The following is a 25370-nucleotide window of genomic DNA, read 5'->3' on the forward strand; positions in this document are numbered from 1 at the left end:
CATTTTTTATTGTTTGTTATCTGAATTATTGATATTAAGTTATTTTTATCAATTTTTTCAAATTTATTTGGGATTGAAAACCTTTCTCGAAAAGCATATAACTGTTTTATATTTAATATTTTTTATTTTTAAATATTATTTATTTTGAGCGTTGAAATATAGTTATGTGAATAATAGAATTGGAAATATAACATAATAAAAACTAGAAATTTCAGTATTCTTTTTTATATTCTCTATTTATTAATAAAAAAAGAAAAATATAATATTCTAATTTAATATCATTAATTATGAAAGCGTGCATTTTTCAATGCTGTTTTTTAAACTATTATTTCTCTGAAATACAATTAGTTCACAGTGATTTTTATTTAAAAAAAACGATCGGGTAGTAAAATCAATTTCATCTTTGTATTAATTTTAATAACATCTGATAAATTAATTAAGACAGATTAGTCTAACTTAGTCTAACTTAAAAGCATTAGAGTTTTATCTTTTATCTGAGACCAATAACAATTTGCTACAAATTTCTTATTTAAAGACATGGATAATTATATCTGTGATCCGACTTAGAAATGGAGTTGACCGGCGCGTGTGGGCCTTATTTGATTCATACATAATCGTGAAACACGTGATTACTATAAATCAGCTGATCAATTGAGCGTATAGTACAGTAGCGTACACATCACATGTATGTACGTATCGCGTTCATTAATACGGTGCACACGCGTCAAATTTTTGAGAGGCTATAGTTTGGCAAAAATTGACGTAATGACATGTGATTGAGCGTTTGCATTTTACGATTTTCAGCTGTCTATACTTAATGCAGATGCATTTATCGTATTTTCCAGTGAGTGTAGTTTGTTATTTGTAAAAGAGCAGTATCCGAAAAGTTTATCCTGGCGGGAAAATTAAATACTCAAAAAAAAAGGTACGGTTTGATCTTGGGAATTGACGCCAATGGGTCTTTAACTCTTCACGTGTCCCTACCATATGACTCGTTTCTAGCATTTCACATGAATAGCGGTTAATACAGTCGACTGTATTAGACGTGATTTATGCACGAAGACAAGAGGTTGGAGCCACTCAATGGTTGGCTTCAATTCTTGTCGCGTCTACTATAATATTACATTTTGACGTCTATTATAATAATGAATTGTGGCAAATCGGATTGGCATTAAACGCATTGAAAGAAATTAGCCCCATTCCGTTCGATCCCATAATCAATTACGTTTTCATCACGTCATTTGTGCTCCCTTTTTTCGTACATTATAAAAAATATGAAGAATATGAGGCGCTCGTTGTGGAAGTCACTAGGATAGAATCATGGCAATTTTTAAGGGTCATACAATGGAGATAGTAAGCCGTAAGCAGTAAGAAATTGACCAATTACAGTCATGAATGTGAAGATAATAATCGGCTACGATTGGTCAATTAGAGGTCCTTTAGAGTTGTTCTCTGTTTTAATATACGATCTTATATCTTCGGCATTAAGTTTTTATATCTTCCATAGCGTGCCGCGATATGTATTTGCTTGAATATATTGTAATAATTATTTTAGCATATGGTAATTACTCCTTTGAATTTTTTTCAGGAACTTTTTGGAAATTTTTTTTATAAATGCTAGTGTGTTCGTGTCGCATTCAGTTTCAGTATTTCGGGAGTTACGTACAAAGTCGCGCGACAGTTATGTTTTAATAGTTGGTTTGCATGCGATCGTTTAGCGAGTATTCATCACGAGTTCATCGCGTTTTCGCGAATGTGTGCGAGTGCAACGAACCCTGATAACCTGAGAGGAGGAGGAGGCGGCCTAGGCGAGGCATCGGGAAATGGCGGAGCAACCTTGGGGTGAGTAATTTATTATTCAAGTATTATTTGTCACTAATTCTTCTTTCGTTTCTTTGAATTATGTGAATAATTTTAATAAATTAGAAGAAAGATTTTATGTTTTTAAAATTTTATAATTTTTTTTTAATTGTATAAACATTTTATAAAATTGCAAAACGCACATAGCTGTATCATACCTCGTCATGTAATAATTATTTTTTGAATTATTAATTATTTTGAGCGTTACTTTAATCTGGTTTTTACATTTGTCTGTTACAGATTTTGCAACGTAGTTTACAACTCCGCTACTGCGCATCGTACTGGTGAGTTTATCAAATTATTTTATATTAAAGTAACGGATTTTTCGAGAGAAAACATTTTAGGTATAATATATCATATAGGTACATTTTGCTTCATGATACATATGTATATGAATGTTATTACAGTATAAAAATGTTAGATAAGTATGACGTTACATAAATCTGTTACTTTAAAATGGATATTCAAACATATTAGAACTAATATTTAATGTAGGATATTTAATTTTTTATTTCTTTGTGCGCATATGAAAATGCACTCTTATATTTTTGAATCTAGTAAAAAGATATTATTGCTTTTATGTCTTTTACCGAACATTCTAAAATTCTCTATTGTCAGGAAATCCAATTAAAAAGCATTATTTATATACTTATTAATATATGAATAAATTTTTATTTTGAACAGGATATTTCATAATTTATTAAACTTTTGAATTTATTGTTTAAATAACAGTGAAAAATAGAAAGAAACAAATAAATAAATAAATAAATAGAAATATAATAAATATATATGAACGCGTAAATATATAAATCGCTTGTGTGAGATCACGCGATAAAATCTTGCATACGCATATGTATGACTTTTTGTGAAAGTAAGAGTCAATAAAATTCGGTTCTTTCAATGGTTGTATGAAAAAGTCTGACAAACGCGAGGCGAATAAATTTATTCTTTCAACGAATAGTAATTTGAACTTCATATCGACTTTTTAGATATCTGTATGTAATTCTCGCGATTCCATAATAAATCCATAAAATAAAGCGGTTGTTATTTCACATTTTTCAATTTTATGTACCATTTATCTTACGAGCTTAATATCATCGTTTTTTTTTCATATTCTTTTTGTAGATGGCGATATTGAGTATCGTATGTAAATTATATGTTTGAAGGGGGGCAATGTATTTGCAATTTCGAGTAATGTTAAAATTTATAAAACGATCTAAATTTTATCATTGAAACATTCGCAATGATGTGTTTATATTTCTTTAAATAAAGCGGCTTTATACGAAATACTTACACGAAATTTATTTTTGCGCTTTAATAAAATTTGTCTTAAATCTCTGACATATTATTATATATTAAAATTTATACTTTATACTGCTGAATACTTAGTTAATAAACATTAAATAGATTTTGCTATTTTTAAATAGTTAAGTAAAACAATATTTAAGTGTTGTTTAATCGTTAAAAGTATTTGATAAAGTAATAATATCGCATTTATAGAGGATACAGGTCCAGTACTATGTAAATACTTGATTAAAATTTTATTGCTCGATTATTAGCATTTACATCATATATTACTCTTGAGCTTTATACGTTAATTGGATATTAAAACAATTTCTACATGGCTTTTACTGAAAATATAGCCTCAGGCCTGAAGAAGATATTCACTTGAATATAAAGCCTGTTTCTGCTAAACTTTCAAAAGAGATGAAAGAACGGACGGATAGTGACTTATCTCTCGATAATTTGAGAACCGAAGCCTGTAAAATAAGTAATATTACATCGTCTTAGAGTGTAGTATGTAAAAATTCTCAGGAGGTTTGCTGACTCAGCAGTGCTGAGAAATGTTTAATCTTATACACAGCTTTCAAATTGTCGTATATCTTCTTCAATGTTCAATTTTCTTTGCGACTAATAGTGAGAAAGGAACGCGTATCGACCGTATATCGATCTTATTTAACGATAGCGTGTGCACTATATAGTGCGTGCATTATAATGCGACATCATAACGCGATTCGATACTTAATGAAGATTACGTTATTAATACCTAACTATCCGTTCGAAGTTCTTAGGTTTAGCTTTTAATTAACGAAAGTGCGTATTGTCTTCGTAAAATCTTGATTATAACCACGTTAATTATCCGTCAATTATTCGTACATACATGGAAAAAACGATTTTGTTGAAATATCTAAAAATTAAAGTAAATAGAGATCTGAAAATAATTTTGTTGGACCATCAAAATAATTATGTAGGAAATTCGAGCATAATAAATTTTTAATATAATAATGCATTTTTTCCGCCCAACAATGTTGGAGGAAAAAGTTTTTATGTTTTATACTGAAAAAATAGTCTGGTAATAGTTAGCCCAAATATCGAGTGAAATAATTTTATTAAATTTAAATGTTTAGTTAATATAACCAAAGTTTAATTTTTTAAATATTTAGTAATTATTACCAAACGCTTGGTTATATTATTATGTTTAGTAATAATAATGTGCTTGTAGATATTACCGCACTTTTTTTTCTATGTAGCAATTCGAGTGTTTTATAAAATTATTTTGATAGTCTAATAAAATTTATTTTTATACCTGTACCTAGTTAAATTTGTAGATACTTCAGCAAAAACCATTCTTCCTGTCTATATTTCATACCGGTAGCGAGAAGGGAGAGTACCTGTACGTATACGTTAATACCGATCGATGAATCGGAGCTTCAGTGTTTAAAATTTCATGGAAAGCGCAACGTGCCACTCTAGCGATGAAATGTATCCATTTCACAGAGAAAATCTGTCAAAGTATTAAAAAAAAGCCTACTATTTCTTTATAAATCTTTGAATATTTGAGGAAGAGATATAAAAAAAATATAACATAGAGGTAAATTTTTAGTCGGGTTAGTCTTTTGTTTAGTATTTCTAAATCTTTAAATATTAAACATTTTTATTCTCTATTTAGAGAAAAGAGAATTGAGTAAAATCAGCATTTAATCTACTAAATACATAAAAGTCATTTATTGGATTGAATAAGAGACGATAGCATTTATTTTTGGATATATTATATTAATACATCCAAAAATGAAGCAATCGTCTCTTATTTAATCCAATAAATGACAATAAATTTTATATATGTAATATTGGGTTAAATTTGTTAACCTCCAACTAAGATACTGAGCAACGTGGAAATTAACGTTACAATTTGCAACAAGTTTTAAATAGTAGCGCAAGATTAATGATTTGCACTATTAAACTAACAATCACATTACATAACTATTGTTAATTTTACAATATTGTGATAATTGCACGAATTGACTCATAGCGATTTATAATTTGTATTAAAAATCCTTCAAAGTCTTTGATTATTCTTCCATCTCTCTAATTAATCAAAATTCAACAAAAATACAAATTTAATTGCAGAACGCGTTAATATTTATTATGTTCTATCATCATAATCAGCTTTACACGATTATCGTTTCTGTTTTATTATATTATTTGAAAAAAGCTTGATACTCAAAATATTATATACAAAAATCTTTATGGAAAAGTTACTTATTAGTTACTTTACATGAATGAGTATTATCCTGTTATGCGAAATACTGACGATTACCATTTATAACTCTTTTATATAGAAACGTATAACATTTGTTTAAAATTATTTCCAATCAATTCCGTTCCCGCAAAATTGCGAGTAAGCATATAAGCATGTAATCAGCTAATGCAAGATACAAACTCTCGCGGAAGATGAAAGACGACGTCGTAATCACGTTAATGCACGAAAGTTTACCATAAAAGTTCGATAATGCAAATCACATGTTGTGTAAAAAATCCTTGAGAAGGCTTTGCCGGTCTTTAGTGAATTTCTTCTTCCCGAGGGTGACTCTTTTCCTCAAATATTAATTTTGCTGGTAATTCACTTATCATTGCGAATTAATAATCATTTAGTACAATAAAATTCTTGTATTTGTACTATCGAGTTTTTAACGTAATTTGATGTTTATATATAATTAATTTTGAAAGCATTTATTTAATATGATATCTAAAACAGACATAAAATTTTATGAGTGTCTCTCAACACGAACAAAAACTTTTCTTTAAGAAAAATATAACATTATAGTGTCACAAAAGCAAATCACAATTATAGTATTAAAAGAAGTACATAAAAGTTTATAACTTTGTTTTTTTCTAAAAGAAATATGTAAAAGTATGTAATCTCAATCAACTTTTCTTCAAAGAGAGCTATACGTATAATTATAATAAGTAGGAATATGAATATATACAATATATTTTATATTTTTGAAACGTTTTTTTTTTTTCAAATGAATTTTTCGAATCTATAAAGTTTCGAGTTTACACAATTTTTTTTTCTTCGCTATTGAACCATACTGGCCGAGCGATAAACGAGTTCTATTCCAATTTTATATGGTAATTTTGTCTGGTTTGTACACATATTCTGCATGAATATAAATATCACACACTCCTTTACAATCTATTATTTACTCAACTTTATAAAATACTTGAACACAAAGTAGAATATATTTCTATTGTTCTTTTCATATCTCAATGATTTCGATGGAGCATAATGTTTCATACCTTATACAAAATTAATTAAAAAACAAACATTACTTTCAATATTTTTTAACGTATAATTAATCTTTTCTTGTATTTTAAAAATTGCAAATACTTTTCATGTACTTTTTGAAGTGAAAATTAAGTAGCCTAAAGTACGACGGTTGGCACTGATGTCGTTGCATTATTTTTATAACAAGCTCTCTATGTAATATCTATGTAATATTGAATAAATTATTTTTAGAACTCGTTTACAATTTCCAACTGAGCAATTTGTTCCCGTTGTAGTACCATTTTATACGGTAACTTCGTACAGCTGGTACGCCCTCAATCGTTCATAAACTTGAATATAAATACATTGTTCCTATAATCTGCTATTTAACAGAATTTATAGTACGAGCAATGCAGCCTGTATGGCGCGCGCAGACGGCTTTTAAATAAAATTTTCCGTACCACCTACCTGAGTTAGGTTGGCCGTTGCCGTTAGGTCGTGCGGAAGGTGCTCCGTCTCGGGCCTCCACTTCCAGGGCGTAAGCACCCTGCTTCTCGCGATCGAACATTACTTTCGTGAAGATCTCACCAGTTTCCCTGTTGATCTCGAAGTAATCCTTGCCTTCGTTCCTCTCGCTGTTTACCACGTAATATGTGACCTGGATAAATAATGTGAAGTTTATTGACTCTATCTACGTGTTTCGCATGCGCAAGTAACTGATAGAATATCATAATTCCGTTCGACATCGCGCCATTAAGAAAAAATGTACATATTTGCTAGTTTAATAGAATAATGACGATGCGTCTCAAGTGAAATTCTTTAATTTATTAAAAATTTGGAGACATTTCGTATAAAATGTGGGACATCCAAAGATTTAACTTTTAAGTAGGTAAGCAGTTACAGCACCCCACAATATTTTAAAAACTTCATTCTCTGTGGAAAAGAAAAATAAAAAGTATTACTCAGAAAAGTTTAAATCCTAAAGTTCATTATTTTTACATTCCTCTATTTCATAAGGATATAAGTAATATAAATTTAATACACTCTGTATGTATTATTAAAAAATATAACTATAAAAATTAAATTGTTTGGAGTGCTGTGAGTACCTTACCTACTTAAAAATTAATAAAGCGTAACAGCGTTATATTAATATTACGTAATATTTCATTTCCTATGTTAATGTGTGTTTCACGTTAGTAGGTAATGACTTTTTTACTCTTTATTGTTTCTATTTTATAAAAATTGTTTAAAGCCAATTCGCGTAATAATCGGCATAAATCATTAACATATCCACCGTAAACGTAGTTTGAATCCTGAATAAATTTCGGTTCTCTCACGCAGTATATCGCGAGTGTATGACCTATTCTACAATTCAACTTGTTTTACTTTTATTCGTGGAAACTCCCTGTTTCATATTAAAATGCATGTATGTATAAAGTACGCGAAGCGCATAAAAATGTCGTCGTCCGGGGTGTATAATGGCGTCGAGAGCTCGAAACTTTGAGATAGTTATCGCGGAAGAAAATTTGAATGAAATTCGCACTGCAAGACTTTACTTGGACAAGTTTCGAACGTGTCGGCACTTTGTGCCTTCCAATTTTACCTTAATGAAACGGCAAACAACGTTACTGTAACCCGAACGGGACGGTGCAATTTTATGTAATGATGGAATGGTTTTCTTTCAACGTACCCTGTACTTCTTTGTGATCCCTTAATTAAGAGACGAAAACGGAAAAACTTGATTTAGTCGATGCTAACAATGTTCTGGTTACATAGACTATTCAGCAAATTCTAAAGTATGTTGCGTAACACACTTTTGTTGGATTTTATATAAATCTGATCATTATACGATTAATATTTCCTATATTCATTACAGTAACATTTAAACTGACGGAATTGATAATTACATGTTTTCTTGTCGAAATTATGAACTTTACGTTAAATTAGACCAGTTTTTATTAACGTAAGCGTGAAAAATTTATAAATAATTTCGAAATTTATCACCCAAGTTTATTTTGTATATTATTTATTATACAATCAATTTCGCAATTTTCGTCTTTTTATTTTTACAAAAGTCTCTATTTGCTATCGCCAATAACAGTGCGCATGCAAGAAAGAACGGATGAAGGACCGGGGAAAAGAAGATATCGAGTTTGCAGCAACGCGATTACTGTGCTCGACTACATGTCGGATTCACGTTCGTTGTATCCCTTTTGTCTTGGTAGTTGTGCACATTTCCGCCCCGCAAACTCTACGTCCATATATATACATATACATACATATATATATATATATATGTATAAAATATATATGTATGTACAATATGTACATATATATACATGTATAGTACGTACAAATAGAATGTGCATATTTGACAGATCCTTTGCGCGCGAAGAACTTCACGTAATCGGTGAAATTTACAGTTGCGCATCTCATGCTATTTAATCGGCAAATTTCCACTTGGAAATTTCGTGATATTTCATGGTTGCTTCGTTTCCGTCGACTGCGGAGGTAAAGTTTTTTTGGCAGTAGCGTTGCATATCATTTTCACAGAGTTGCTTAGCTAAGAATAATCCCATTTTTGTTTAACGAAGTTAAGTAAGTAAATGTGTAGTAAAATCCTCAATGACTTTTTTTGTTCAACAGTTTTTCATTTCTTTGTTTCTCTTAAAAGGGATATATATAAAAAAAAAGATAAAATTTGCAAATATGTGCATGAGATAAAATATAGGTAATAAAGAATAATTTCGTATAATTTAGCAGAAATTAAAATCTTTTTCTGATTTTATATGTTAAAGAAATTTATAATTTTTTGTCAAAGATTGTAAACTTACAGAAAAAAGTTTAATATTTAATTAATAAATAAAATTGAAAATTTAGTATCTTGATGAAGAAACTGATAATGAAGTTATAATAAATGCTTATCAGTTCGTTGATTTAAAAAGTTTAAAAAGACTTTGCAAAAACTCCAAAATGGCAAGGAAAGTTCCATTAAATATGTATAATATTAAAAGTTTTAAATCGAAAGACAAAATTCATCTAATTTAAACCCAGATTTGAAAGGTTATTTACAATATCTCCAGCTACAATATCTCCCTCAGAAACTAGCAGCTTGTTTCATAATATTCAGCACGTTTATACCTAATCGGTAGTTGTATCGGCATTACAAAATGCGTTCGGTAACATAGCAACCCGGTTTCAATGTAAAACGAATGATAATCACGCGATTAAATGTCGGCGCGATATACATTCATGTTGCTGGCATATCCGATAATGCGATCATACGTGATAAATTCAACGCCACTCAAACATGTGCTCGTCGGAATTGCGTTACTCCGTTACAGAGTTTATAACATTCTGCCAACGGCGGCAATGCATTTCCGCATGAAACATTAAAGTTTCTATACGACAGTCTAAGTTATGGCTATGCGTCTAAGTACGCTGTAACCGCCCTTATTCCCCAATTCCCGGCCGTCCTTCGTCTCTCCTCAATCAGGACTTCGACGACTGAGCTCCTTTAAGTCCTTCTCAAGTGCCCCGTAATAGCGCGATACCGAATGTTCTTTAGTTCTTTTGTGTAGCTTCGCCGCAATTCTCCTGCAATCGATCCACGCGAAATCGGATCTCTGCAGTAAAGAAATGTGGAAAGAACTGTGTCGAACATGTGATGCGCTTTTCTCGGCCATTTTTCATTATAACCGATTTCTTTGTTAATTTTAATCTGTCGTTAATTGCATTTTATATAATAATTGGACATAAATATTTAAAATACCTTTGTGTACTTCTTTGATAAATTTAATTGGATACAATAGCCATATTTCAAGTTAAAGAAACGAATAAGTATATTATTAATTTAAATTAATTTAACAAAGGAGTATTCTATGTGTATTTATTCTCACATATTCTAGATATAAAAATCATTACAAATGTAATGACATATGTATTTAATGAATCAAATATAATAAAATGTAGAAATTTAGATTGTTTGATATAAAATACATATCTTTTAGTTATATATTTATGCAAAAATTAAGAAAAGTCGTTAAAAACTGTATTATGTGGTTTATATATGTTTCTTATGTCAGTTTATGTTTTAAGATTTCGCTATTGAAATGATACCATATAACATAAACGCAGGAGGAATTTAGAACAAGCGTTTGGAACCCATATTCTATTTCTTAAGTAATTAGCTAGTATCGAAATTAATTACTCTCTCAGGATGCGTCAATTTGTTTAGTGTGCAATAGCGCACGATATCGATTTACCTGATTATTGGGGAATGTCCCGTCCTTGTCGATGGCGTTTACTTGGGTGACTTTGCTGCCCACTGGCTCACCCTCGAGTACGGTTTCCTGTTCTCGTTCGGTGAACAGCGGTATCTCGTCGTTAACATCCTCCAGCATGATGTACACGGTAGCCTCGGAAGCCAGCTGCTGGGCTCCATTATTCTGGTGGGATTAAGTTGACCGCGATTACAAAACGATTCTACGTTCGTGTGCTTCTTGACGCCGACTCTTCCTTTTTATTCCCGTGTAAAATTACGAATTTACATTTAAATACATTTATTTTAAGCTTTTCTCGATCTGCATGCATTCAATATTCTAATGCAAAGATGTAAACGTTACTTTTTGATTATATCAGTCTTTGTTTCTCTTTTTATAGAAGCTTATGTTATTTAATATTCAAATTGGACTCTAATGCATCTATATTTACATTCAACATTGCATCAAATGCATAAAATTTATTATTTTATCGTCAATAGCATGTAATAGAACATTATCATGCTAAAATTTTATTGCCCTTTGTTAGCAATATGAAAGTTTCATCCTTCGTCTGTAACCCGGGTCTTCGAATTTCAGATTTTTGTATTGTGTTCCGGAATAAATAAAAATTGGAAAAAAATTATATGTTTGAAAACTTTAACGAGTTAGTATTAGTGGTTGGATTGTATTTTATTAATTTTTTTACCGATTTAAATTTATCTTATATCAGAATTTATAATAAAAAAAAATCGACTATGCTTTTAAAGTCCAACCGGTTAATTGTTAGCTAATGTGCGATTAGATTACTTTTGTATAGGTTTTCATCATCAGGAAATATATTTATATTTTTCTAAAAGATACTTTGATTACGTAAAGACTTTTTCACTCACAAAAGCGAGCGTGTAGATAAAAGACGGGTCATACCTCCACTCGTATGGTGAGATTGTATTCTTTTATGCTTTCGTAGTCCAGCGGATGATTAACCTTAATATCAGCCCAAGTTGTCGACTGTTCACCGCGTTGCTGAAGGTAAAACGTATGAAACTTGTTCGTCTGCGCCGTGGAACCGGGCATTAAGTGGTAAAAGACCGTCGGATTATTGTCGATTCCAGAGCTGTCGACACACACAAAGGGGCGTATTACAAAGCGCGTACCGGCTGCCCGGGAGCGCCGAGAACAACTTAACGAAACGGAAACGGAAACGGAAAACGGAAAAACAGAAACGAGAACGGAAATTTCCTAAGATAGGAGAGAAAAAGAGAGAGGGACTCGCGTATATACATATATGTACATATCGATATTTTGAAGTTAAAACAACTGATATCTTTACGTGACTCGGAAATCGAGAGGCAATTGTTACGTATGTTATGTAGCGTTGGACCTGCTCTCTCCGATTCATAAAATGATATTGGTTGTTCTAGTTTCAAGATACGGATATACGGGATAACCTATAACCGCTGTCCCTTTTGCCGATGCTGCGATCCGCATTTCAGATCATGCATTTAAATGTTAAATAAGAAAATAAATAAAATTTTTGACCTTTTTATGTGAGGATTGCATTTATTGTTATTGTACTGAGAATGTGGCTATTTTTAGCTCCAAATATAAGATTTGAATACCGATTTGTATAAAAAAAAAATTATATTTACACAAATTTTACAATTTTTACAAAACAAAAGATCAGTTGAATCAATACGTAACCATTTATGTTACAAAATAATTTGTTGTGTTATGATATTTGAGTCTTAAATCTTAATTTTAGCTTATTACGTATAATAGCAAAAATTAATAGAAATAATAAATATATCCAGCCTATTTTTTAACATTTTGGAGTATAATGTTCTTAATTTTTATACGTATTACTTTATTTTCTCTTTCTAGAACCAATATTCATTATTTTAAATTAATTATTAAAATATTTCGCAAAAGCAAAAGTTGTAAAAACTTGTTCTTGATTATTTATAGATATGTACTATAATAAATTAATATAAATAACAAATATAATTATAATGAATATATCTATATAAAGTAAAAACTAACAGAGATAATAAGTATACAAAATCTAGCATATTTTTTAATAATATGCTAGACTGTAGTATTCATTTAATTAAACATTGTTAATGACGAGAAAGAAATCAGTCGTTAATTTATCCATAGACAAAAGGAATAGCAGATGTTTTGATACATCCTGTACATATGTATATTGAAAATAAGTTATTACTGATATAATGAGAGGAAAAATATCTTGAAATAAAAGTTCATCATGCGATGTGTGTCGCATACGCGTTCATTCACGCGCGAGCGTATGCGTACACGACCAGAAAAGAGAGAAAAAGAGAAAGAGACAAGTAAATGAGTTAAACGTACGATCGTCGTTATGGAAAAAAGAGACTCCTTCGCTGGAGTGTATTGATACATCTAGGGTAAAACGAGAGATAATAGTTCGACAATGGATTCTCACTGATCTCTACACATTAAGCATACGCAGCAGCGGCTCCATCGACCGTATCTTTTTCTCATTATCTTCAACATCGCTCGGTACAACGATCGGGACCGGTATAATCTCGGTGATTAAAGAATCTCCGAACGGTGTTGTGCAAAAGTGGGTTAATCCGCGAAATAAAAAGGAAGAAAAAGGAGTTATACACACAGCTGGGCCAGCAACATGAAACTCCGCATTTCAAACTTAATTTACTGAAAACTACTCTGCTTATAATGAGTTAATCCGCTTTTCCATAACACCGTTTTCTTTTATTCTATACACGAAGCTGATCTCTTTATTATGATACCTAAAGTGTAACGATTAATATACGTTTTGGTTATTATTTCTGCTGTACCGCGAAAGTCAAATAAGTACTAAAATTATACCGGTCTCAAAATTAATTAATACGTATAGTGATCAGTGATGATTTTACCTAACGCGCCGCACGTCTTTTGCTTCCCGTCGTCGCCCGTTCCTTTTTTTTTGTTTCCCTTCCGTTTCTCTATTCGGTGCGCTTGACACACAACTGCGCGTGTGTGTATAATTGTAAGATGTATTATATATGCACGTAAACAAGAGCGAGCTCTTACCGAGAAGTGATCATAACCCTAGGCAAAGTTCACGCAATCAAAAGGCACACATTTGTTGCTCTAGCTACGTTCCCGTTCGCTCGCGCGGGCCAATTACTATCCACGACTGTTATCGTTGTTAATTTGGTGGTTGAGAAGTGTTACAACCCTATTGTATGTGCTGTGTGTTAAAATGCATGAGTTGAGCGCAGAGTCGAGCTTCGTGAATGAGTGATTCGTCGATCAGACTGTTATTCGGTGACGTATTGTTATCGTAGTCTGTTGACTGTTCTTATAGTTTTGAGTAATATATATGTGATAACTTATTCTCTCTAAACTATCTTTACCTAATTGCAAGTATAACCGTAGAAATTTATTAATGTTAGACAAAATTTAGATTAAATACATTTCGAAGCGCGATCTTTTTAGGCGTGTTTTTTCTATATCTGTTATTTTATTACAAACATAATTAATATAATACACGTATTAATCTGCTCAAAATTTAATAAATTATTACTAATTATATTGATTACACCGATGTGCAACTTTTTTTAAGTTTAATAATATTATTAATATTTACATTTGACAATAACGAATTTATCACGACGCATCATATTCATATCTCATTAATAATATAATTATATTGAAGAGCTGTCAGTTTAATAATGTAACTAGATTAATCAAATTCGTGAAATTCTTCCTGGCGACATTATATGTATAAACATCACGATGACATTATGATCGAATCTAAAATGTAAAGATTAATATTTATATACATTGAAAAAGATAAGAAAACTCTTTTTGTGGTGCAGGAAAACGGCACAATAAATTAGTGTATTGTTATTTGAAGATTATTGCATTATTACGACATTCTTCACGAAATTTATTTATTAATCTAATATGTCATAATTATAATAGAAAACACTCTGATAGTGAAATATGAAATGTAAAAACTAACATTGTAAATACACATTGTTAGGTAAAATTAATTTCAATCATGTTAAAATTGAATTGAAATTGGCATATTACGTAAAATTCCGTTAACTGTCAAGTTTATTTAAAACGTAATTAGTGGATATAATTAATTAACAAATGCACGTTACAACCAATCTTTACTTAAATCACCAAATAAAAATATTGATATTTTTTTAAATATAACTATTCGATATTTTTTAGTAACTTATTATACAATTAAATCATTCGATCGAATATGTGGCTATTTTCATTCATTTAAATTAAATTCATTTTTGTAGATATAAAATAAACCGCTAATTAACGAAGTCAATCAATAAAACAGGGTGTTAGATATTTACATGATCAAATGTTTAATTTTTAATTTTAGTTTATATATTCGGTTTTAAATAAATCATTGAAATTGTTCTTATAAGAGAAATATGTATAATGTATAAAATATTAATTATAATGTCATAATTAAATAAAAGATGTGGGATAAACTTCTGCCTTTGAAATTTCGCTCGAACAATTATCGCGCTCCAAGGCAACGGAAATTATACAGAATTCATTAACAACAATTAGCTTTCATTTACTAATTTGCGATTTGCATAGTAACTCATTCGAAATTAATTATTTCACGATTATGCATAATCTCCTAATCTTTGATTTAAATTGAATTAAATTAAATCAAATTATGCCGCTAAGTATATTATATCGAATAAATCGAAATAAATCGAAATTTATTTTGCACTTCAAAAATTGTATCATTATAAAATATTAACAGTGTGTAATTTTATTTAATTGCACAGTTATAAATCATATAATATATAATACAATTGACTTAATCTCCATTTTGTAAATGTATAAAAATTTTCTCAAGAATATAAATAGCTTTGAATATATTTTACTTAAACAAATATCTGAGGATTATCTCAAGGATCTCTCTTCTAATTAGCTTTTGAGAAACTGTAACAGTCTGATTCAATATAACCATCCGCATGTCCGAGCTCTCATCTCATTGGTCGAACGAACCGCATGGCTGTATTACATGCGTGTTCGATCGTCCTCTCGTCCGGTGTGTACCGTTTATACACGCGCTTGCGCATGTGTGTTTGCGTATGTGTTTATGTGTGTGTTATGCATGTGATGCGTGCGTTCCTTGTTCCGCGCGTATGAACGATGTACCGCGTGTACACATGGCTTTAGACAGCCGTCGTGTCATCCGTCGACGTCCACGAAATGTTCATTGATCCAAAAGGATCTCGCTGTCTCCCGAAAGGAATTTCTCCCTGGTTCAAAGGGCGCACGACAGAAATTGACAGCGCCATTTGTCAGTTCAAACACGAGCATACACATTGACTCTTTCGCAAAAGTCCCAGAATCGCCGATCAATTTTAATAATTTTAATCATTGGTGAATTTCAAGAGAGTTTGTTTGTATTTAATTAGAATATCTCCTAGGAGAAATAGTGTCTAAGTTATGAAATAAAAAATGAGAGAGTGTTTAAAAATGATAGTGAAAATGAGAGAATTTTCTTAATTAAACTAATATATACTTCAGAAATTAAATGAAGAAATACCATATGTTACTTACGTTACTTTAAAAGATCTTTTTCTGTTTCTAGACTTCAGTTAAAGATTTACCTATGAAGGTCCAGTTCAATTTGTTTCTCATCTCTTTCCAATTCTAAAATTAAAAAGAGACAATAAATAAGTTGAACCTCGGTTAAGAGTTAACCGTGAGTTGTGGAACTGGGCCTAAGACATTTAATATTACATTGCAATAAGTTGCCAAATGATAGTCTTATTCTAGGAAAACTTCAAATTCGCAAAGTAATCTATTAAAATTGTAGTCGGATCTGGAATAGACTATATATAAAATGTCACGAAAAACGGATAGAAACAAGGCGAAGAAAAATAAAATTCTTATTTTCCTCGACGATTTTTCCTTAAAATTTGAGCATTTCCTTTACTTTTTAAATCTATGATCTTAAATATCGAGTGAGTTATGGTGAGAAATTAAATAAAAGATTAAATTTTGCGCTATTTTTTTCGCGTTCTCTTCGTGAAAATTTAATTCTTTAAAACTGATGGATCTCTGATATTAAATAGATCTTTTAATTTATGAAATAAAAGAATTATTTCAGAGAATACATTCTTATCACAACTCTTGTATAAATGTGATTCTCTCCCTTTCTGGATGTAACCCTTATATTACAGAATTTTGGATTGAACGCGTTATATTTAATAGTCGCTCGTAAAAGTCAAAGTTCGTTCTCGCAGAATATCTCTTTTATTACATATGATTTACAGTATGGTATTAAAATACCTATATAAATGTCAACCATGAAATCCATTGCCTTTTACAGGAAGATTATTACAAACATAATATAGAAGCTACTAAAACGGGAACAAAACTTAAAGATTTATCTGCACTTTGCATCTTGTTGCAATATATACTTTGAAGAGATTTCAAATGCAAATAAAAATGAAATTGTGTAACTTTAATTATATGCAGCAGTAATTAATATTTAACCGTGGAACATACTGCATTTTTTTATAATGCAATCTTGATGAAATCTTTTTATAATATAATATAAAGTCGAGAGCCAGATAAGACAGCATAAGATAATGCAATTTGATAACGTAACCATATAATAATTTTAATGTCGTAACTTTGTTGGTTAGTGAATTGTATTTTCTACAACTTCTCCGTATTATCCATTATCAAACGAGATATATAATTTCTATTAAAGAGATTATAGGTAGTAAACTCGTGAAAATTAAATCAAACGCATCGTTAAACACACGCGATCTCTAGTTCGCAGACATAAATCCTGGATTTTAAGAGTTAAATGTAGCAAACGTCTCAGCCATTGTACATCACGCTTAACGAGATCTTTGAAAGATTTAATCTTCGGGCATCGCCCCGGTAGCGCCGTTAGCGGAACAAGCTCGTTTGTGAATACGCGAGGATCTATTAAGTGCTCATGTTTCGCCCCGAGCTCTCAATCATTTACGCGGCGCCCTGTTACGTTTTAAACATCGTCGTGTTTAAGTTGCCCGGAACTAAATATCACGAAACGTGCACTATCTTCCGTTCTCGTCGCTTAACTTTCAACGGAAAGCGAGTTTCAGCATTAAAATGTCATTTCCTGAGAATTCTTAAAACGTCATCCGGATCTTAAGTCACGTTCATCTCGAGAGAAAGACAGAGAGAGAGAGAGAAAGAGAACGTATCTCCCGAACACGTTCCAAGAACGATTTTATATTCGGATTTACTAGAAATTACGTCAGAGCAAAGATTTTATTTGAAAAATATGGAACAGATAGTTTCGCGTGGACACATTTCGAGCAGCTTTATTTAAATACGCGAAAGTATGTCTAAATTGCGAAAAATGGCACTTTTATGTGTAGTTAGAAGAATTTTCCCTGAAAAATGTTGGTATCTTTTTTCTGGAGATGATAAAATTGGCGTGGCTCGACATATTTTACGATTAATCTCTATAGCACCTCTTTTTTACGTCAGCCATATTTTTTCTGGTCTAACATAAAAATCGAGCGATGTTTCTCTTTCATTGCGATAGCAACCAATAAACCGGGGTTGTAAATTCTGTTTATTTAATTATCCTTATGATGTGGTATGTTAATATTGAATGAATAAAGTCGACTATATTAACGAATTCAAAAGCGACTTCATAGAAACTGACTTTTATAACATTCTATTTACGGAATCTAAAACGTTTATAATTTTTAATGTAGTGTAATAGTTAAAGAGAAAATTACATATAAAAAATCGACGTTCTATTAAAATTAGGAAAAAAATTTTGTCATGCTTTTACAATTTACAAGTTGATTTCAAGTTTGATGTTTTATGTTTAATAATTCCACAAAAATTTTTTAGACTTGCACCAATAACGGTTATCTTTAAAGTAATAAATTTTCAAATTTTTTAGAGAGGGAAAAATATGATTATAACCAAAAACATTGAAAGCAAAAAATTATATACGTGTGTGTAAATATCTTACACACACAATATAATATGTATTCTACTACGCGAATATATTCATTTAAATGTATTGAATACATATATGTATAAAAATCATGAACAAATTATTAGTTATGTACAAAATGAAATTGCGTTTCGCGATAAATATTTTCTCTTGTATATATTAAATGTATTCTATTTACACACTGAGAAAAATGTCCGTTTAAAAAGTAACAAATAGATATTTCCGATTGATTTTGATCGGATTTATAAGACTATCCGATCAAATTTTAGGACTATCCGATCAAATTTATCGGATTTATAGGACTATCCGATAAATTTGATCGGATAATCTTATAAATCCGATCAAAATCAATCGGAAATATCTGTTTGTTACTTTTTGAACGGATAAAGCTCGGAAATTTTTCTCAGTGTACATTTAGTCACACTTACAGCGATTTTTCTCGCGATTCTATGATTGCACTATCAGTATTTCAAATTTTTGTCAATAATCCATTTACTATAAAAGGAAATACATATTTCTTTTTTTTATGTTTGTCACGCCAAAATCTGCAGGACGCCGAAAGCTATGTGTCAAACTGAGTATATCGAATGCTGCGATTGACAGTGATGACGAGAAATACCGCGATACATTGAACGAACAGAAAGTAATATTGAGAGACACAAACATTTTTGATCATTAAAACTCGCGAAAGGTACTTTGTCGCAATTTAATAGAATACGAAAAACGGCAATTTTTTCGCCATATGCAATGTGTACATCGCGTCGCTTTTTCATATTGACAGACTGTCAATATTGAATTTCAAAATAAATTTCCAGCGAAACTTAAACGCCCACACAGATACGCGAATATTCAATTCAACCTGTGCTATTATAAATATATGCTTAGCATACTCATGATCTTTTTTATTCTCTCAGCACATTTCTGATTATATAATAAATGTATTTTTTCTTTATAATATATGTGTGCAAATATATTGCTTTAAAGTTAGCCAATTTTATTGCAAGCTCTTTGTTGCGAAATTAAGTATTAACATAGTAGGTTATATTCATATTGTCTTAAAACAATTATTGCATACTATAAATTTATGAAAATCTCGTGATTTTGAATCAAGATATCCTTCCTTTAATAAAAATTTTATTTGAAATTTTATTATCAAGATATTTAATATTGATATTATCGAAAATATGATGAAAGTAATAACTTTAAATTAAATTTGCATCGAGTAAAAAACGATTGATAGTTGAAACTGCAAAGAATTTATCGTTAAAAAAAAAGACGGGAAATCTAGGACATAGTGTACAGCATATCAAATAAATAACGGTTCGAATGATTATTAGACCGGCGATATTGGATACTCCATAGCGAGATTATTTCGATCAAAAGATAATTTTTGCAATATCGAAACTGTTCTGAAACACTCATTTAAAATTCGTTTAAAACATGGAATACATATAGTATACATTAATATCGACAAAATCGGAGCAGCTTTGAAACGCGCGATTAATATCGCGGAATATATGGCGATGCAACTCGATCAAATTTCAAGCTTGTCATTAAACACAAAAGGTTCTAACAATGCTGCCATTTATTATATTGCATCTTTGGGAGATAAATTGCAACCAGCGATCATTACGTATCCTGGACTACTGGAAAGCACGTGTTCTAATTTTTACGGTTTACAATCAATCAAATTTAGCTCTCGATTGTTATCATCTTCTTATCTTATACACATATACATAGAAAGATCGATTTTGTTGAAATATTTACAAATTTAATTAGTTATAGATCTAAAAAATAATTTTATATGTATAATTGAACATAGCTAACTGTAAATATTAAAATAATATTTATCAATATAAATGTCTTTAGGAATAGAACAGACGCGTGTTTTGCATTTCTAATATCTCTACGTATACACACAAATGTAGACACATAGATTTATGAACCAAATTTTTCCCAATTTTTATTTATCGAAATTTCTTTTTGCAATTATCTCATTTATATTATTCGTATATTGGAAAAATACATTCGCTGAAATGAGCTGGCAAGAAAAAGACTGCCTCATGGCTTTAAAACGCATATTGGTTTACCTTCTGTACAAACGTAGGAAGTTACACATTGTTAATATTAGCTCACATAAAAACGCCAGTATCTCGTAATGTCAATATTGATTGGACGTTCTCCGTTTGGATAAAATCTCAATTTTTCCGTGAAATTTAATTTAATGCTTTATTAATCACGCGACCAGCACACATGTAAAACAAATTTACGTTGGCGTACAACTTTTCGCTGATTAATTCCGATTGCTCGTTAGCAGCGTCATTCAAGCCGAATGTTAATTTAGGAAAATTTCCACATTACTACCGGAATAATAGCGCAACTCGTGTCCCTGACAAATGACGCTCGTACGGCGATTTTAATTGCTCGTTATCTGTCGACGACGTCTGACGGACGGTATAACGTTCGCGTCGAGTTGTGTATATACCGTATAGTCTCGGTTAGTATGATAGTACAGCTCATAAGCGTGATTCTTAGTCCGAAAGTTTGCATATTGTGAGTGTGTGAGTGTGTGCACGCACATGTTGTACAACTACGTTAAGTATGTGGGCAGTAAGCGAGCTTGTAGAAGTAAGACTGTCGCATAGAGTGATACGTGTAATTAAGTTATGATAAAAAGGACAAAGTTAGAAAACCTTACAACCCCAATTTGTGCATAAACCACCCTTGAACCATTGGTGCGCGGTGACGATGCAAATGTGTCTGTGTATGTGTACGTATGTGTATCGTGTGATTTTACGAATATATATATGTGAGCATATCATTAAATAATTCCAATTACTATTTTATCTCCGTCTTCGAAAATTTTTCGTCATTATATATAGAACTTTATCGGCGTTATATAATTTTTGTCAATACATTTTCCATGTAACATACATATACAATTAGATACAAAAATATAACAGATGGAGATTTTTATTTTGTGACAACATGCCCGTATTTTCGAAAGAAATGTTTTTCCGCAACGATAAAATCGTATTGGAAAAATTTATGTCAGCTCACTTGCCAGAGAGAGATGTGGGAAATCGATAATACCGTTTTTATTTCGAGTCTCGTGAATCCATAATGCTTCTCTCTTTCGATAAAGAGAAGAATAGAGATAAAATTTCTCGCCTGTCCGGTACGTTTCGATCCGCGAGCGTCACGTAGCGGCGCAGGTCAATTAGCAAATGCTCTTGCTCGCTCAATTTTAATTGGAGAGAAATATATATGTATAATCACTACTATACTGTCCGACGTGACACAAGACGGTGACTTCAGCAATCAAAGATGCTCTAACTATGTTCATCAACTTCAATCTAAATCGTTACTCAACTTGCTGTCGAACGGCGTACAAGGTCTCGCCGACAAAAAGACACTACGAGAACACACTACGCTCTCGAAGAATAAAGGGGCACAAAAAGGAAAAAAAAAAACAAAAGAAATTAGAAAAACGTGATTACACGTCGTAACCTAACGTAAGGTAAGCAACTGACGAAACATGCCCAAAAATTAATTACGGCATTCATGAAACGTATGTCGATGATTGGATATTGAATGAGTATGCATGTCCTTGCGACGAACTAAGATGTGAATCGATAGCGATAACGGACAAATTGATAAGAACCAAGGAGGAATAAAAACGAAATGTATGTACACATGACATACTTGGGTAATACGTTCGACTGCGACTGCGAAGTCAGGCATCGGGGGGGGGATCAACGAAAATTATAAACTGCTCAATTATTTACGGCCGCAGCTATAATACTTAACTGACTCACCGTATAGGTGATGGAATCTCAAAACGAGCACACATAACGAAAACGAGACCAAAGTAAATTTTGAAAAAAGCCAATCCGGTGCGAAAAAAAATGAAGATATAACGCAAACGAAAGAAGTAACAAACGAGGCACGCATGAATGATAAATTATGATGAGAGAGAAATAAGAAAACGACAACGGTTTGGTCAAAATTAATAATATATAATCCAGGGAAGCATCTATTCGTAAAACATGCCCAAAAATATGTTTACGGCACACACAACAAATGTATGAAAGATAGATAGATAGATAGATAGAGAGACAGAAAGTTCTGCGTCTAATTCCGGGCGCGAAAGTTCGTCGTGATACAAAATAGCTGGCAAATTACTGTAGTATACAATATACGCTATTGAATCGCAGCGCAGATACAAACACGTGACTTAAACACCCATCGCTCGTTAACGCTGCGGCTTAACACGCTGTGTGGCACGAATTAATGTTAATGCGTTTCTTGCTGGACCGCGAATTCCCGATAAGAGAAGCGGACTATCGGCGGATAATATTTTAGTGTGTGTGTGTAATAATTATAGCTGATGACATCTTTGCATTGAGGCTCGTCTCTGCGTGGTACAACGTTGATGGGGAAAGTTCGCGGAAAATGGCGGACTAAACGCGAATGACGAAACGTTTTGCTGCATCCCTTTCCAGTTGCCATTAAAGCGAGGTCCTAACGAGTAAACTCTCCGGAATTAATCCTCCGAAATGTCACTAACGTTACTAACAGCCCGGTGTGTGGAATTTGTGGTATCCGTCAGAACGCCGCGCGTGAATGCATAAATTTGGCGAGATCTAGTTCAATACAAATATTTATTATACTAAGAATATTAACCAAAGAAATTCTATAAAAATTTTGTGATATAAAATAGACATTTTTTTTAAATCGTAGCAGAATTTAATCCAAATATTATGTAAAAATTATTAATTTTTGTTAAATTAAGGTATAATATATGATATACTATAATAATAATACTATTCTCTTATAAAAGAAATACGTAAAAAATAATAATCAGAAAATTATAAACAAGAATTATAGAATTATAAGAAATATTAAAAAAAAAAAAAAAGATTTTGATGAAATATCTGAAAATTTAGCTAGATTTAAAAATAATTTGTTAGACTATCAAAATAATTATATAGGAAACTCAAGAATAATAAGTCATGTTGCAAAAAATTTGATATTCTAGCAACCAGTTTGAGCATCCTAGATAATTATTTTAAAGGTTCAACAAAATTATTTTTAGTTACGTATCTATAGTTAAATTTTAGATACTTCAGCAAAATTGTTCTTTCCGTGTACAAAGGATATAATTTACACCATGCGTGCTCCCTTTATAAATTCAAACCAAATTATAGCTTTGCACTTCCGATTATGCATTGACATTCTTCATGCTAATATACCCGCGAAGAATCGAATTGGCGCGTGTTCAAACGAGATAAGCGGAATATTTGCGTGACACAGAATACAGAACTCATATACTGAATTTACAATAAAATGTATTATCTTGCACCGACAACGCGTGACCGTTGCATCTGGCACTTCTCGTGCAGCGTGTACGTATGTAATTAGCCAATACGTTCTCGTCGGAAGTCCATGTGTCTCCGCGAGAGACCACCGTTAAAAGCGGTACGTCAAGCGCAAACCCATTACTAACGTTTTTTCGACACGGCTTTTGGTATCCCGCTACAAAAAGACGCATTTGCACCAGTCAGCTATATTTTTCCACCAACTGGCTATCACGCAATCCGACATGACTTATTCGCTGTATTTTTTGCAAAGTCGTATATTATGAAAGGACCTCACACTAATTATATGCAAAATTGCATCTCGATGAAATGAGTTGGTTTTTACATATAATTTAACTTATAATGTGATGAACAAAAGATATCATCGACACAAGGCTCAATAAGGGATCATTTTTTAGTTACGATGTATCAAGGGTGCGCTGTTAGCACAAATTTTTCATCTTTGGCATCATATATTTTCAAAAATTATCCATTATATTATTGATTCTTATGTCTATGACATCTTTGTTCACCACGTTACAAATTACTTTATATGAAACTGTTTTATTTCACCAGGGCCAAAATTTTCATATAATTAGTGCGGGATCCTTTGGAATAAAATATAAAATGTTTTCTTTAATCTTTATGAAGCAATAAATGCGATATATGATTTAAAACAATATACATGTATCTAAGAAACTGATCGTAAAAATTATAATACTAATTGTATATATTACAATATAATTTTTTCTAATCTTTTTTTGATCATAAGTTACTAAATACATTCTATTAATATAATCGATATCTCATGATTTACAAAATTATTTGCTCTTCTTGTTTATGCGAGTTAACACTATCTTCATACAACAATATACTGAAAAACAATATACTAAACTTTAATAAGCATTTCTTTGAATAATTCAAAGTAAATACTTGCTAAATGTAAACAGATATTTATATTTAATATAAGAACCATTAAATTGATTTGACTATCGTTTTTTAAAAATAAATATTTACTTATTGTAAGTAAATGTTTACTTAGTACTATTCAGAAAATTTGTACCGAGATTTAATAAATTTTTTTTCAGTGTAAGCAACGAACAAGTATTATTTACCGTAATATGATAATAACATGGCTCTACTTATGTCGATTATTATGCAATAATAGGATTTTGCGCTTTGTTGCGGAGAAATGCACTTTAGTGATAAACGCGCCGCGATACTCGACACGGCTCTTCCTCGGTTCTCAAATCGTTTCTTATATTCCCATGAATTACGATCTACAGATGAAAAGCGGTTGTGTCGTTTATTCAATTTAGTTT

At 31.3% G+C, this 25370-nt stretch overlaps 1 protein-coding gene across 1 annotated transcript in view; it reads right to left on the reverse strand.

The window, feature by feature from the left end:
* LOC108764598 (neural-cadherin) overlaps positions 1–25370 on the reverse strand; it is a 151599-nt gene that overhangs the window by 122851 nt on the left and 3378 nt on the right. The window contains exons 2-4 of the mRNA XM_018512904.1: positions 11596–11785; positions 10675–10857; positions 6878–7067 (exon numbers count right to left, since the gene is read on the reverse strand). Coding sequence (XP_018368406.1) covers positions 6878–7067; positions 10675–10857; positions 11596–11785 — 563 coding nt within the window. The remainder of the gene's footprint in view (positions 1–6877; positions 7068–10674; positions 10858–11595; positions 11786–25370) is intronic.

The sequence above is a fragment of the Trachymyrmex cornetzi genome, unplaced genomic scaffold, assembly GCF_001594075.2.
Source record: "Trachymyrmex cornetzi isolate Tcor2-1 unplaced genomic scaffold, Tcor1.1 scaffold44, whole genome shotgun sequence".
NCBI lineage: Eukaryota > Metazoa > Arthropoda > Insecta > Hymenoptera > Formicidae > Trachymyrmex > Trachymyrmex cornetzi.